A 14,456-nucleotide genomic window follows, 5' to 3' on the forward strand; every position below is an offset into this window, starting at 1 on the left:
TCATTTATGAATATGTTTGTTTTTGATTTTGTCAATGTTCCAATATTCCCTTCAGCACACAACGATGCAGTCCCAACGCTCCTCCCAGCACTCAATGTTGCAGCATTGGAGCTCTCATTGATAAAATTTGATGGTGTTGTGTTATGTTTTGATTTGAATGAATTGGAAATTTCATATTTGATTTTTTGGATTTAATGTCTCAAAAAAATATTTGTTACGCTTTTTTTGTGTTTATATTTTTATTTATAAATTTTTCTTTTTATTGTTTATTTTCTTTTTTATTTTTATCATTATTTTCTTTTATTATCTTTTCATCTTTCATATTAAATCCTTCTTTCTTTTTTTTTTTTTGTTTCTATTTTTTCATTGTTTGTGTTTTCTTTAATAATTTTTACTTTTTTTTTTTTTTTTTTTTTTTTTTTTTTTTTTTTTTTTTTTTTTTTTCGTTACATACTGTATTGCTCAATCGCTTCGCAATATCTTCAGGCTTTTTTTCATTTGAAACGAAATCTGAAACATAATAAAATAATCCAACATCAGTTAAAAAGTTATATTATTTAAACAAAAAACTAAATGAAAAAAAATTTTTAATAATAATCAAACTTGATTTTTTTCTTCTTGAGTTTTCGCAGCTGCAAGAACAATGGTTTTTTAAGCCAGATTTCTGGGGTTCAAAACTCTTTTTCATCAAAAAAAAAATATCATTCAATAAACCATGTTCAATTTAATAATTTGCAAAAAAATGTATTTTCAATTGAAAATGAAAATAAATATTAATAAAAATAAATAGACTAAAAAAACTTTTTAATTCTGTTTCGCTGAAATCACTATGTGGTTTTGAAGAAGGTGCTGGGGCTTTGTTTATCTCCCGTGAATAGTAATATTCTCCGGGAAAAATGCCCCAGCTTTCTTGATTCAATTCTTTAATTGAAAAAGACGAAAAAACGCAACGAAGAAGCTCAACACGAAGGTTCAAGGGGCTTCTTTTCCGCACTGCACCGATATTTTGAATTGAACTTGTAAATTTTTCTTTCAAAAAAAATATTGGAAAATATCATAATTATAAATACAAAATAGATCTTATTTTTTGTTTTATGGAAAAAAATAATTAAAAAAGCAAACCTTCAAAGCGGATCTGGATTGCCTCTTGGAAAGGCTTTCCTTTTTTGAAGTGAAAAATAAAATAAAGATAACACTCCACTAGGTCTGATGGAGCAGCGGACTCCAAAGCTTCCAAAACTTTGTCTGCTTTTCGAGTTTTGCTTGCAAAATGCAAGTCATAAAAGTTTCCAATCATCAACAGCTTGATGGGAAAAAATTATGGAAAACAAAATAATTAATGTTAATGACAAAATAAATACAGTGAATAAAAACACACTATTGATTTGCGAATCATTTGTATTTCCTTTTTATTTTCATTAATTTTATCTCGATAATGTTTGAATATCATCATATTTAAGCAATTGGACACGTTATTCAATTCACCTCAATTCTGAATAAACTACTGAGGGATTGGACATCATGTAAGGTGGAGGTAGGTTATGCAGAAGATAAAGAAGCAACAGCAGCAGAAGAAGAAGAAGAAGAGGAAGAAGAGGAAGAAGAGGAAGAGGAAGAGGAAGAAGAAGAAGAGTTTGCATCACAGAAACACAAAACAGACAAAAAAAATTGAAAAAGGGATAGAAGAATGAGAAGACGAAGATAAATGTGAAAAAGATGATGAAATAGAAAGATAATTCGACATTTGTGCAGAAAATGAGGAAGGCTGCCTGGGAATTGAAGAAGTTTATGATTCAAACTTCGAGAGGCACACGAAATCGATTGTATTTATCCGCGTTCTATTTGAGATAGCCTGCTTCTCTTTTCCGTCTCAAACGAAATAGTCCGTTCGCTTATCTCTCTGGCCACATCTGACTTCTTCTTCGGGGAGATCATCCAGATTTTTCCGTATTGATTCACCAGCTGCATCAGAATGCGGGCAAGAAGCGGGCTCTCTGCCATCGCTATCAGCTGTGCCTCCTTTGCGAGCGTGTCGTCGCTGTCCATCACAATTTCCATTATCTTTTTCTCTCTTTCTTTTTCTTCTCCTCCTTCTCCTTCTCCTTCTTCCAAAACTCCATGTTCCACACTGCAAAAAGCACAAGCTCATTCAACACTTTGACACATCCAGGTGTTATCAGTAGCAGTATTGAAGTGTTGTTCTTTTTGTCTGTCACATAGAGTGAGATATGCTCCTCAAACATTATTGATGGAAGTGTTGAACATGTGAGGGAAGAATAAGAGCTCTCAACAACTGAAGAAATCTCAGTGAGCGAGGGAAGGCAGGGAGAGAGGAGAGAAAAAATTGAGAAGCAAAAGTGTGATCGAAGAGAAGAGACAAAGGCAAATAAGCAGACGATGCCGGTTACTTAAGTGTTGAAGTGGGAGATGGTTGTTGATTGGATTAAAAGTTGTGATAACTTTGATGAAGAAAATGTTGAAGATGATGAAGAGAAAGAAGAGGTCGAAGGAGTAAAGGAGATTATTTCCAAACAGATTATTATATTTCTTTTTCTGAATAATTTTTCCTAATATGGGTAATTATTTTTGAAATCATAACTTTTTTCGGGGTGTTAACTTTTCTTGGGTTATATGTCTTTGAGAAAAGATTTTGAATTTAAATGAAAAATTCATACTATCTATTTCAAAAACATATTTTCAAGCTGAAATAAAGAAAAGCATTTATTGGATTAGAATGTTCTCTTTTCAGGGTAGATTTACGAATATTCAAAAAAAATATTCTAACCGAAATTTTTGACAGAAAAAATATGATTTCAAAAATAATTACCCATATATATTTTCAAATTTAGCAAATCTTTTTGTTTTAATGTCCTCGTAGAGTTTTCCGTTTGAATGCAAAAGTTTTCAGAAAACAGAAGCAATAATTATGAGTTAATATATACAGTTTATTTGAGATCAATTCCTGCACTGTTGACAATTCTGTGAAACTTTTATTTACATTAACCTCATTACAAAATAAAGGCAAAAATGATAATCTCACTTTTCATGAATATTCTCCTGAAATATCATAAATAAAACACATTTGTTTTTAATAACAAAAATTTATTATTATTTTTGATTCTTTATCAAATATGGGGGAAAAAACGGACTTTCAAGCTGTTTTTGCACAAAGCAAGAAAAAAATTGCTTCTCTTATAACTTTGTTTCTCTTTCTCAGATTTCGAAACAAATTTGATTTGCATATCCGTAAATAGGCAAAGTTGAAATTAAAACGAAAAGTTTTTCAACTTTTCACGAATTTCAAAAAATAGACTCATTTTTATTGTGTTTTTCGATAAAAAAAAAGTTAATGAAAAGTTCATAATTTTTCTATGAAAATGCCTGAAAAGAAATATTTTGTTCCATATGCATTAAGAATAACATATTGCAAACTGTCAATTTTTGATTATATTTATGTTTATCCCAAGAAGCACAAGCTGTATTTGCTTCCATGAAAGTTAATATATATTCAGAGCATTGAAAAATCCTCATGAAATAATAACTTTAAAAAATATCAGTGTTTTTGTTAATTCACAAAATAAATCGAAATTTTCCAAAATAATTCATAACACTGCATTTGCATGATTGTTCGAGCTAATGTTTCTCTTTTTCATTGCGAAAGTTATCACTTAATTTTAATCAGTTTATTAAATATATTATTATGTGACTAAATATACAACTTTTCTAAAAATTTTGACAAATTGAAAAAACAATGCATTTTGAACTACATGTTTCATTTTTAATAACATGATAAATCATAAAATCATTTGTCTATCATAAAAAAAAACAAAAAGTCGAAAAAAATAAAAAAAATCTATATACAGTGTTTCCTTTTTTACCAACAATCTTATCAAAAACCTTCCTTGTCTCATAAGCATAAAATAATCTTTAAAAACCAAATTTTTATCCCTTTAATCATTCCAAAAAAATAATTTCAAATACCTTTTTAATTGAATAAATAATGCTATCTAAAAAACTTATTTTGATAATTAACTTTGCGGAAAAAAATAAAATAATAAATTGAATTAAACAAATAACAACAAACATTTGTTTATTAAAATAACTTTTAAAAACCATCAAAAAACAAATGCATTACTATCAATTTTAATATTCATCAAAAAATGAATTAGTATATCTAGATTTTATGAAATTTTGAAAACGATAAAAATTTATTATTAGAAATGAAATTGTTTCATAATGTTTATACAATAAATAATTGAAAAACGAAAATTTGTCAACTTCTTATTATAAGAAATATTTTTTAGAAAATATTTTGAATATTGACAATATTTCGATTTAAATTTTTTATAAAATTTATGTTTAAAATGTGAATTGTTGATGATGTTTAAAAACAGAGCATTTTTTTTTATGGTTGAAAAATTAATTCAATATAATTTTTGAGCGAATAAATTTTCTCATAAGAAAAGGTGAAATGGAGATTTTAAGATTGGAATGTTTTAATATATAAAAATATATTTTTTTATTAAAGTTTCAAATCATGAAAAAAATTTAAGAAGTGGATGAAAATATTGCATTAAAATAACTACAAAAAAAAATTTCTTGAGGATAATTTGAACAATTTTCTTTTTATTTCGAAATTTCAAAGAAATAGGATTCAGAATCGTTCTGAACTTTAGAAAATAAAATTTAAAAATTTTTTTCAACAGGAAAATGAAAGTATCAAATATCAACTTAATCAATAAAGTTTTGATAAATTTTGAGGATTGTTATCAGAATTATTTCTGTTTAGGTCTGTGAAATCGATCTTGCCCGGTATTTTTTGTTCAATCTGTATCATATCCACATGAATATTCAACAAAATCAACTTTCTCAAAAAAATATTTACTCTTGTTTATATTTTATTTTTATTCCAAGTTCAGATATTTTCGAATGATGTTTAACATCATTAAAAAGGGCAAACAACTTATTTATTGAAATATTTTTCTTCCAATTCAACAACCTTTGAAATGAGGAACAAAACAATTTAAGTGAAATATACTGATTTGAAAGTTTTTTTTATTATATTGGTTTTCAGTCGATGGAAATATTTAAATTCTTGTTTATTCTTTCAATTGAGAGAAGTCACTATTATGGGTCATGTAACTTTTCGTGATCAAAAATGTTTAGCACCCCGCAAACTCCATTTCAAGCCGGGCTCGCACCTTCTTCTGGTTCTGATATGCAGATGAGTGGGCCAACGAGTTCTCAATGCAGTAGCTCACAGATACCAACAGCTTCTTCAAATATCTTTTCACACGCTGAATTAGAGAGACATCCTTCTCCCATCTCATCCGAAGTCTCAGATTATCGAACTGTTGATGATTTGTTCAAATCAATATTTGGTGTCGAACCAACAACTTCTCTTTTTGATTTACGAATGCCGAAGACGATGTTGGAGGACATTGCAACTTGCTACAACGAACAGGATTTTAGTCCTGTATTACAAGCATCTCCTCCAGCATCAAGCAGAACGTCCTTTTGCTATCGGGATGCCTTGGACAGAGCAGGCGAACGAGTCGAAAAATTCTTATATCCAACATTTAAGGCCTAACTGATGTGGCTTCAAGTCAAAAGCGATGAAGCAGAGAGCCACGAACGGATGATAATGGACGCAATTCTAATGGTTTCCCAATCACTTCATGAAGCAAGAAAGTGCATAATCGAAGGAAGATTCGGTTTTCGCAAAGCAGAAAAGATGGATTCGGAACCATCAGGAGGCCTGCTGACCCAGCGTCAGGCACAGATATTGAAAGAACTTTCAAAAGAGCAGAAGAAGCAACAGGGACCTACATATATATATTCTTTTTCAAAGAGCAGTTCTTTTCAAAAATATCACACGATGCAACAAATTTCTGGAAGAAAACACTTTTTTCAAGGAAGTCCCCGGTCGTCGACGTTCAGAAGCGCAGGACCAAGGAGAGATTATTGGAAGAAAAACACAACAAGACGAACCGCGGGACTGCAGAAGAATTAGAGCAAGCTCAGACGAGAAGAACTTTAGAAGCTGGAAAGATAGGAGGTTGGACAACAGACAATATGAAAGAACGGAGAAAAATAAACGGAGGAAAATTAATCAAAAATGGAGTCCAGGCTCATTGGCTCAATCGCAGGGCAAGAGATGATTTGCAAATGATGAAAATCAAAGACAGAGCAGCTGAAGATGGAGATTGTTAGCAAATTTCTTCTAGAAGTGGTGAAATTCCTGATCAGGGTGTTTAACATTCTGAAAAAGTCCGGAGCGAGGAGGCAGTATTTGGATAGCAGAATTTTGAATGCAGAAATGAAGAAAGTTAACTTCAAATGTGAGAACAAAAAAACAGTAGAAAAATAGATAAGCATGAACGACTACGCGGTGACAATGGATTTGTCTCAAGCCTATTATCTAATTCCTGTTTCAAACGAACTCAGACCTTATCTAACGTTCAGGTTCGAAGGCATCGATTAGGCTTTTTTCGGGACTCTGTTAGGTGTTACAGATGCTCCAAGGTATTTCACAAAAGTCATGAGGAAAGTCACAACGGAAATCAAAAGAAAATGGAATGTGAGAGTGATATCATGCTTGGACGATCTTATTTTCCTGCATCAAGATTTCAACATGTTGAAAGAAATCACAAGCGAGGTGATTCGATTTTTGGAGAATCTGGGCTTGATTATCAACAAGGACAAATGTTCATTAACCCGGAGGAGAAAGTTCACTTTTCTGGGGTTTGCATGGGATACAGAAATATTTACGGTTCAATTGAGCGAGGAGAGTTTAGGATCTCTCAAAGGGATGTTGAGTCAATGGATAGTGAAAGCAATAAGAGCCAAAACAGTTCAAATAAAGGATTTTGCCTCAGCAATTGGAAAGCTCAGCGCAGTAAGATTCGTATACCAGGATGCGTCACTTCACCTTGCAGCTCATCATCGTCTCCTGCAGAGGAACGTGAAGACATCCGGATGAAAAAGTGCAATGAAGAAGAATGCTTAAGTGTTGAGAGAAATGAGGGGGTGACAATGGATATTGAGCCAGAATCGAACGAGACCTTTTCAAGCAGTGTTTATTCCACAAGCTGCTCTAACGATGGATGCATCCGAACGAGCTTGGTGAGCAACGCTTTGAGTCAACAATAAGTTACTGGGTCTCCACCTTAAATTCCACCATTTGGTTGTCAAACAGACTTAGAATTTCAGATAATTGCTTACTTTGCTGCTGGCTCTTCGACATTTCTCACCAACAATCAAATGAAATTTGATCAAAAACATCTTTATCAGATTTTGCGATTGTTATACAGCGCTCAATGTTTTTCTATGAAATATAAGTGTCATTCTTTTTGAAAAGTCGCAAACGTTTAACTGATCTGAAAATAAGATCGAAAATGATCAAAAAATTTGATCTTTCCGTTCCCACAATATAGAGTCAAAAAATATATATTCGATTTCTTTTTGCACACACAGAAATATTAATTCGAAATTGGCTTTATATCATATACAGTTTTAACTTTATTGTTATTTTCACTATTGAAAATTGGATATTTCTTCCCATTTTTGGTGACAAATTTTTTGTTTTCTTTTCATCCGTTTAATTATTCATTCTGATTTTTGAAATGCTTTCTTTCTGTCAAACAAACTTCTTTTTTGTGATACAAAAAGAAAAAATGTTTAATATCTGAGAAAAAATTTTGAAATTTTCTTTTTTTGATAATTTTTCTGTTAACTGTTTATTAATCATAAATGATTTTCAAAAAGGGGAATTAAAAGAACAATTATCGATGCTTAATAGAAAAAACGAAGTAAATTAACGACATTTCATCAGAAGCTGTGAATATTAAAAATACAAAAAATACTTGTTTCTTTTTAATTGATTCAAATCAGAAATTATTTCCCTTGTTATGTTTGGCTTCACTTATATCATTCGCTAGTCTTTCTTAAAAAGATCCATAGCATTGTCTGAAAAAAATTCTGTTTTCACTTTTCCTCTCTATCATAAATGACAAGCTTTCACAGATGATCGATCCTTTCTGATCGAAACAATGACGTAGTTTTCAAACAACTGGCGGAGCTTGAGGCATATCAATGGGGCGTCTGAAAAGGCTTCTTGTGTGTGGCGAAACACAGCAATTATCTCCTCGCTCTGAACCTTTCTCTTTGTCTTCTTCACTTGGAGCAGCATGCCGGTTTGCTTCGCCATTCCGGAGGCGGAGAAGCGAAGAGAAGAAAGCAGCAGAAGATGATAAGTCATCATTGTCAGCACCTGCGATTGACCCTTCGGACATCTCTGCTGTGGCAACATCATACACATCGGCAGGAGCGATGGACGATATCGAGAGGCGGATGTGGCTTATGTTAATCAAAGATAGTTAAAACTGAGTGAGCAACAGAAGCTGTGGGATATGTTGTGGCTCGGTGGGGGGTGCTGTATGGAGGTGTTGTGTGTGCATACGATGTGGCACTTTCTGCGATGCTTTTGGTTCAGCTGGTGGCGCAGCTTCCATCACTTGCAGCGTCTGTGGGAACGAATCCAGAGGGAAAGCAGATTTTTGTGTCGGCTGTATGAATGAGTTCCCGTCAATATACGATCTGTTTGACTCGTCGCGACCGATTTGGCGATCGTCTAAGTTGAAATATTTGGTGGTGAAGCTGGACGACGAGTTGTTGGACGAGAGGCTACAGTGAGTGAAGTCGTGTCAATTGTGGAGAAGGGGCTATCGGCAGCGGGGCTGATGATGGAGGATGTGGTTCTGCCACCAGCAGCGATTGCGCTGGACGTGCTGAAGGAGCGAATATAAGCTGAGGAATGAGAACGGTTCAACAGCAGAAGCAGATGAGTGTTTGAGTATTTCAACAATGAAAAGTTTTGTTGAAATGATCAGATATATGGAGCTGTTGTAAAAATGAGCGAATGATTTGTCAAGTTATGAGTGAAATGACAAATTTGATGAAGAAACTTGGGGAAAAAAGTTGTTTGATTAATACGGAGTGATAAGAAGAAGAGGAGAAAAAGAAGGCAAAGGGAAAAATTGAGTGCAGATAGAAGAGCGGAGTGCATTGGTTGTTTTCTCTGGTTGAGGTCCGATGAGTAGTGCCTTGAACCAAAAAGGCAATCAACGAATGATGTGTATGCGCATTGCAGATGAGCAGACTTTGGATGTGCTGGGCGACCTGAACATGCAGCTGACCATATGCTGTGCTAAGATTTTGGTGAAATGGAGTAGATGCAGCTGAAGAACGAAGTCGAAGAGGAATCTAACTCTGGAGCTTTTGGAGATCTTGGTTTCGCATGTGATATGAAATGGTGTAAATATTAAGAAAGCAATGGAAAAAGACTTGGCTGATAAGTTCTGTATGCTTGTCGTAGGAAACGGAGAAAAAGTGAAGAAGTGCAACTTTGATTGCCGCATCTGAATAGTTCGGAAGGAGCTGATGAGTCATGAGAATGCACACATCCCGCTGCATCTGCTGATGCTGAGCTGTGGAATGGCAGTGTCTGTTGGGATGGCACAGAGAGGATTGGGCGAAAATGAAGTCAACAACTGTGGAGTAATTGATATGACTCAGCAGAGCAGAGAAGCAGTAGAAGAAGGCAATGTGAGATTGATTCTGAGCAATGGCACAACGATGAAGAGAACATGTGATAGAGAGTGTGTTTGATGGATCGTCTGATGCAGGAGACTCTGTTGACAGGGATGGAGAATGGGAGATATGCAAAAGTGAGGAAAGGAAGGATAGTCAGCGGTTAGTGCACAATATACGACCGTTAACAATTTTCTGTGTGGATGATTATAAGAATATTATTAACTGTTTTATATGGTTTGCTTGAATTTCTTTTGTGCGGAAACTTTTTTATTGGACCCATGAAATTTATAAAAATTTTACTCAAAATATGGGATCGATCAAAAATTTCGATCAAAATATTAATTTTGCAATTTTTTTCTGAATGCAAATTGAGGATCGCAAATTCAAAATCAGCTTCTTCAACGAATTATTTCATAACGCAAATGACACATGGGAATGGTTCAGAAATGAAGTGTTGAATCAAAGATACAAAGAATGCAGAAATTGCCATGCGGAAACAGTTCTCAATGAACGAAATCCAAATTCCAGGCAATGGAGATGCTTCAGATGCAAAAAAACAATAAGCCTGCTGTCAAATCTATCAATAGAAAATCAAAAAATTGGAATTAAAAAATTAATGCATATTTTCCTTTTTAAATGGATGAAGCTTTCAATCATGCAAACTTCTTCACTTCTTGGTGTGCACAGAAACACAGTTGGTTTTTACTATTCCGTTGCAACAGCAGCAATGGCACAGAGCGCAGCATCATCTTTTCAGCCAATTGGAGGTGAAAATACAATTGTGGAAATTGACGAAGCAATTTTGAACAGAAGAAAAATTTCATAAAAGGCAGATGGAAGAAGCAGATCTGGCTTTTTGGAGCTGTTCAAAGAACTCAGGATGGGAAACAAGGAAGCTTTTTTATTATCAGAGTCCCAAATAGGAAAAAAGATACATTGCTGCCAATCATTCAAGCGAATATCTTACCAGGAACTATGATTCACAGTGATGAATGGAGAGCGTACTCATCTCTCAGAGGTCTCGGTTACGGCCACAAAACAGTCTGCCATAAATATCATTTCAAAGACCCAGAAAGCGAAATATGTACCAACATGATTGAGGGACTTTGGAGTCAATTTCGAAAAGATTTGCCTCGCACAGGGCTGAAGGAGAAATTCATTGATGATTATATTTCTTCTTTTGTGTTTCAAAAAAGAAAACAATCAACATTTGTTGAAACTGTGAGAGAAATTTGCCAATATAAAGTGGATGAATATATTGAAGAAGAAAAGGAAGACCACGAAGAAGGTGATGACGAAGAAGATGTGCCAGTTTTAGCTGAACAAAACGAAGAAATTTCTGAGGATTCGATGGAAGTTAGCGATGGAGCGGAGCATTCTGAATACGAACCCGAATAAAAAACAGTTGCATTGCTAAATTCATATTTGTTTAGAAATATTTGTTAGCATATCAATGACAAATTGCTAAAATTTTTGTAAAATTGATCGAAATTTTTTTAAATTTTTTGATCAGAAAAATTATATCACAAAAAATATAATATTTTTTTTTCGAGTTTCCGCAAATAGTTGAAAGAAAAAAACATATGTGCACGACATGTTATCATCATAGCTTCAACATATGTTAATTTTATTCACGGTCGCATATTGTGCATTAACCTAGTCAGCTCATTCAACGAGTCAGACAAGAGGCTGGACACAGAGCAAGAATTCATTCAGCAAAGGCAGAATTCGTCAGCACAGCAATGGAGCTTGCTGGATGCTTTTTCTATGCTGATGCATTTGGTTGTTTCACTGGAGACATTAAAGAAAAAAACGAGAGCAATTGCATTGGATACGATCAGTGGAGGAGTCGCAGCTGACATGGCGGGAGAAGATGATACACACAGAAATGAGGGAGTGAGAGTATTCAGCCCATTCTACGTTTCGGAAAACAGATTGGACTGAAAAGGCGAGTTAGTCCGAAGAAGGAAGTCGAATGCAACGCAAAGGATGGATGACACGACTGTGAACCTCGTTGGCAATCTCAGATTGTTCACAATTTTTTTGCAGCTGTTTCTATGTATGTTTCGATGGTGCTGAAGATGGCAGCAGATAATTGGCAAAGTGGCTTCACTCCTTCTTCCTCTTGTGGTTCGTGTGATTCTTTTGTAGATGATGGTGGAGGTGGTGTTGAGGAAGAAGATGAGACTACACTAGTTGCGAAGATCCAACAGGTGGAACTAACGAAGGAGCGCTTTGAGAACCAATATCAACGTAAAAAGTTTTATTATTCTGCGCTGATTGAGTGTCGACGCTTCTTTCTGGGTTATGTGGGAAATCCGTTTGGGTGTATCGGGGAGGGGGTGGGCAGGGATGCGCGTGAGTGTGGGAGGACTGTTCCTTTTGTGTCAGCGAATGTGATTGAATGCACTGATTCGTTTGAGTCAGCTTCGTTTGCAGCTGCGCTGAAAGATGTTTGTGTGCATCCTGTTTGCGTGGAGAAGGCGACTGAGATGAGGGGAGGAAGGGCGAGTGTGTCTATTAGGAGCATGACACAGCTGCAGTGCTGTTTGTGAATGAGATGGAGGAATTTGAAGGAGGGAAGGAAGGAATAGAAGGAGAAGAAAAAGGAGAAGGAGTAAAGGAAAGAGAAAGAGAATAAGAGAGACAAGTGAGGAAACAAGGGCTGCAGTTGAGTGGCTTGGTGAAACGAGTGGAGATGAAGCAGGTGGTTGTGTAGGAGTTTGTGTATGACGTGAGCGAAGAGTGGAAGATGAATGAGGAACGGTGGAAGGCGAGGAAGTATGTGGAGTAGGAGAAGATGAGAGTCTGGAGGGAATATGAAAGCGATATGGTGCTAAAGAACATGATTGCTGCCCAGAGGTCGATGGAGATGCTTTCGCAAGTGCCAGGAGGTTCGATCCTTCAACAAATTTGTAGCATGACAAGAACACAGTGCATAGTTCTGGAGGTGTGATGCAAACAGACTCTTTCGTATGTGTTCCATTTCCCGCTGAACAGGGAGTTTGTGAGTAATCCTGTGCACGCTGCAATGCTGGTGCTGACGTATGCAGCAATAGCGAAGGAGGGTTCGTGGTGGGAGTAGAAGCAGAAGGAAGGGTAGGGAAGGAGGAGCAGAGACATCGTGTGCATGCGTTGCAAGATGCAGAGAACGAAGAATAACTCAAATTTCAAAAGAAGGAAAATCTTCACAGAGCAGATGTGGATTTGATAATATTTTGGCTGCTGGAGGAGATGAGCGAGTTTGAGTGTTTGATTGGTGCGCAGCTGCGGAGCGTTGTGTATGAAGAGACCTGTGGTGAACGGATAAATGCGAGTGCTTGAGTATTTAATGTTGATCACTGTGCGGACTTTTGTGCTGAAGGAAGGGTGAGGGGAAGAAGAAGATGATGATGATGAAGATGAGGAAGAAGAGGAAGATTTGGATGATGGAAGATTATGAAAACAAAGAGAGGAGGCTCTAAAGAAAGTAATTTTTTGGTAATTCTTTTTCATTCAGAAGGTGCGAACTCGAGAAATTTGTAGTTTTTCGTCAAAATGGATATCTGTTGCCAATGAGGATCATAATTGTTTTGAAGAGCAAAGAACGCTTCTGAAGGCAACCAAATAATATAGTCGAGTTTAATGGAATTATTCTTCAATATGTCTTGAAGTTATTTTCCCACTGTTGTTGGCTCGCAAGGTTTGTTTTGGTTTCTTGTTGTTGATCTTTCAGTGACTCTATTCTCATCATCGTAGTTATCGATGTTCATGTGTCTGTAGAATCTTGTGAAAGGTGATCTCTTAGGATCTCTGAAAATCATCTACTTCTATTTCGAACCAAAACAGATATTTTTGTCGAATTCGCTTTTTCTTTATTCGTTTCAAAAAAGGTTAACCTTCGTTGGATCTGCTTGCTGATGGAAAATCATCATGAATTAAGAATTGTTTGCTAGTGTGCTTTGTTGAAAAATTTTGTTTCGATGATTACAGCGCCTCCAGAGACAGATAACGCTCTATCAGATGCGTTTGCATTGGCAAGATAACTTATGGCTGCTGTTGTATTGCACAGATGAATTAGCGAAGCATTTCACGAGCAGGTGTTGACTCTGATGTTTCCGTTTCTCCTTTTGTATCCATCTGCTCTTGCGTTTTCAATCACAGCTGATTCTGCAGGTGCCCTCTCGTACATGCACATGGCTTAAGAGAGGCAGGTTGCATTGCTCACACTCTCAACACTCCCTTCCAGTGCATGTTCATCTGCTTCGTTTCCAGATGTTGAGGCACACTGCGAGCACGTGCAGTTTGACTGGGCTTTGTGTGCGATGGTGGAGACACAGAAAGCACAGATGAGCTGAAGGAAGTGCTGGAAATGTTGTTTGCTCGGAAGTGAAAAGAAGTTCCATGAGAAACATTATCTCATGTTACCGCAGCAGAGTGGCAGAGGATGTTTCGATTAGAAAAGCCGAGACGTAAAGCAGCTTAACTGTGCACCGAGGTGCTCCTGCACTGGTGAAACTCAAAGGTACTATCAGACAACAGGATGTGTTGAACGTTAATGTTTGCAACGGAAACATGAACAACGGAGGAGAGGAGGATTAGCATGAGAGTGTAAGCGAGGTGCTGGGAGAAGCAGCTGTCGAAGTCAAGTGGCTACACATGATGGAGAGAATGAACGAGTTGAGGAGTACTGAGCGTACGGCTTGTGAGGCGCTCTCCACAAATAACAAGTTACCCACTTCTTTCTGTTGTTCAGTGGAAACAATTAGAAATGGTGCAAAACGAGCTATCAAAGTTTCCTTTCTCCTTCAACACACAAAATATCCCTCCACCAATTTCACTCTTCAATCCTCCACTCTCTTCATCGTTTTGTTTCACATCAC

The 14,456-nt window shown here is 35.9% G+C and overlaps 6 protein-coding genes across 6 annotated transcripts; 5 read left to right on the forward strand and 1 right to left on the reverse strand.

Moving 5' to 3' along the window:
* Positions 1 to 1,827: 1,827 nt before the first annotated feature.
* On the reverse strand, positions 1,828 to 2,058 carry MONOS_15206 (uncharacterized protein; the record flags this gene model as incomplete). The annotated part of the gene is made up of 1 exon (XM_067868071.1): positions 1,828 to 2,058. One exon carries the CDS (start codon positions 2,056 to 2,058, stop codon positions 1,828 to 1,830), a length of 231 nt encoding a protein of 76 aa, XP_067724993.1.
* Positions 2,059 to 5,158: 3,100 nt separating this feature from the next.
* MONOS_15205 (uncharacterized protein) lies at positions 5,159 to 5,590 on the forward strand (the record flags this gene model as incomplete). The annotated part of the gene is made up of 1 exon (XM_067868070.1): positions 5,159 to 5,590. The coding sequence occupies one exon, from the start codon at positions 5,159 to 5,161 to the stop codon at positions 5,588 to 5,590; it is 432 nt and encodes a 143-aa protein (XP_067724994.1).
* A 983-nt stretch (positions 5,591 to 6,573) lies between these two features.
* Positions 6,574 to 7,152, forward strand: MONOS_15204 (uncharacterized protein; the record flags this gene model as incomplete). Its single annotated transcript, XM_067868069.1, has 1 exon — positions 6,574 to 7,152. The coding sequence occupies one exon, from the start codon at positions 6,574 to 6,576 to the stop codon at positions 7,150 to 7,152; it is 579 nt and encodes a 192-aa protein (XP_067724995.1).
* Positions 7,153 to 8,094: 942 nt separating this feature from the next.
* MONOS_15203 (uncharacterized protein) lies at positions 8,095 to 8,807 on the forward strand (the record flags this gene model as incomplete). Its single annotated transcript, XM_067868068.1, has 2 exons — positions 8,095 to 8,377; positions 8,638 to 8,807. 2 exons carry the CDS (start codon positions 8,095 to 8,097, stop codon positions 8,805 to 8,807), a joined length of 453 nt encoding a protein of 150 aa, XP_067724996.1.
* A 526-nt stretch (positions 8,808 to 9,333) lies between these two features.
* On the forward strand, positions 9,334 to 9,669 carry MONOS_15202 (uncharacterized protein; the record flags this gene model as incomplete). The annotated part of the gene is made up of 2 exons (XM_067868067.1): positions 9,334 to 9,361; positions 9,428 to 9,669. 2 exons carry the CDS (start codon positions 9,334 to 9,336, stop codon positions 9,667 to 9,669), a joined length of 270 nt encoding a protein of 89 aa, XP_067724997.1.
* A 1,982-nt stretch (positions 9,670 to 11,651) lies between these two features.
* On the forward strand, positions 11,652 to 12,149 carry MONOS_15200 (uncharacterized protein; the record flags this gene model as incomplete). Its single annotated transcript, XM_067868065.1, has 1 exon — positions 11,652 to 12,149. The coding sequence occupies one exon, from the start codon at positions 11,652 to 11,654 to the stop codon at positions 12,147 to 12,149; it is 498 nt and encodes a 165-aa protein (XP_067724998.1).
* Positions 12,150 to 14,456: the final 2,307 nt, after the last annotated feature.

Source organism: Monocercomonoides exilis, assembly GCF_001643675.1.
Source record: "Monocercomonoides exilis strain PA203 chromosome Unknown scaffold31-1199392, whole genome shotgun sequence".
NCBI classification, from domain to species: domain Eukaryota; phylum Preaxostyla; order Oxymonadida; family Polymastigidae; genus Monocercomonoides; species Monocercomonoides exilis.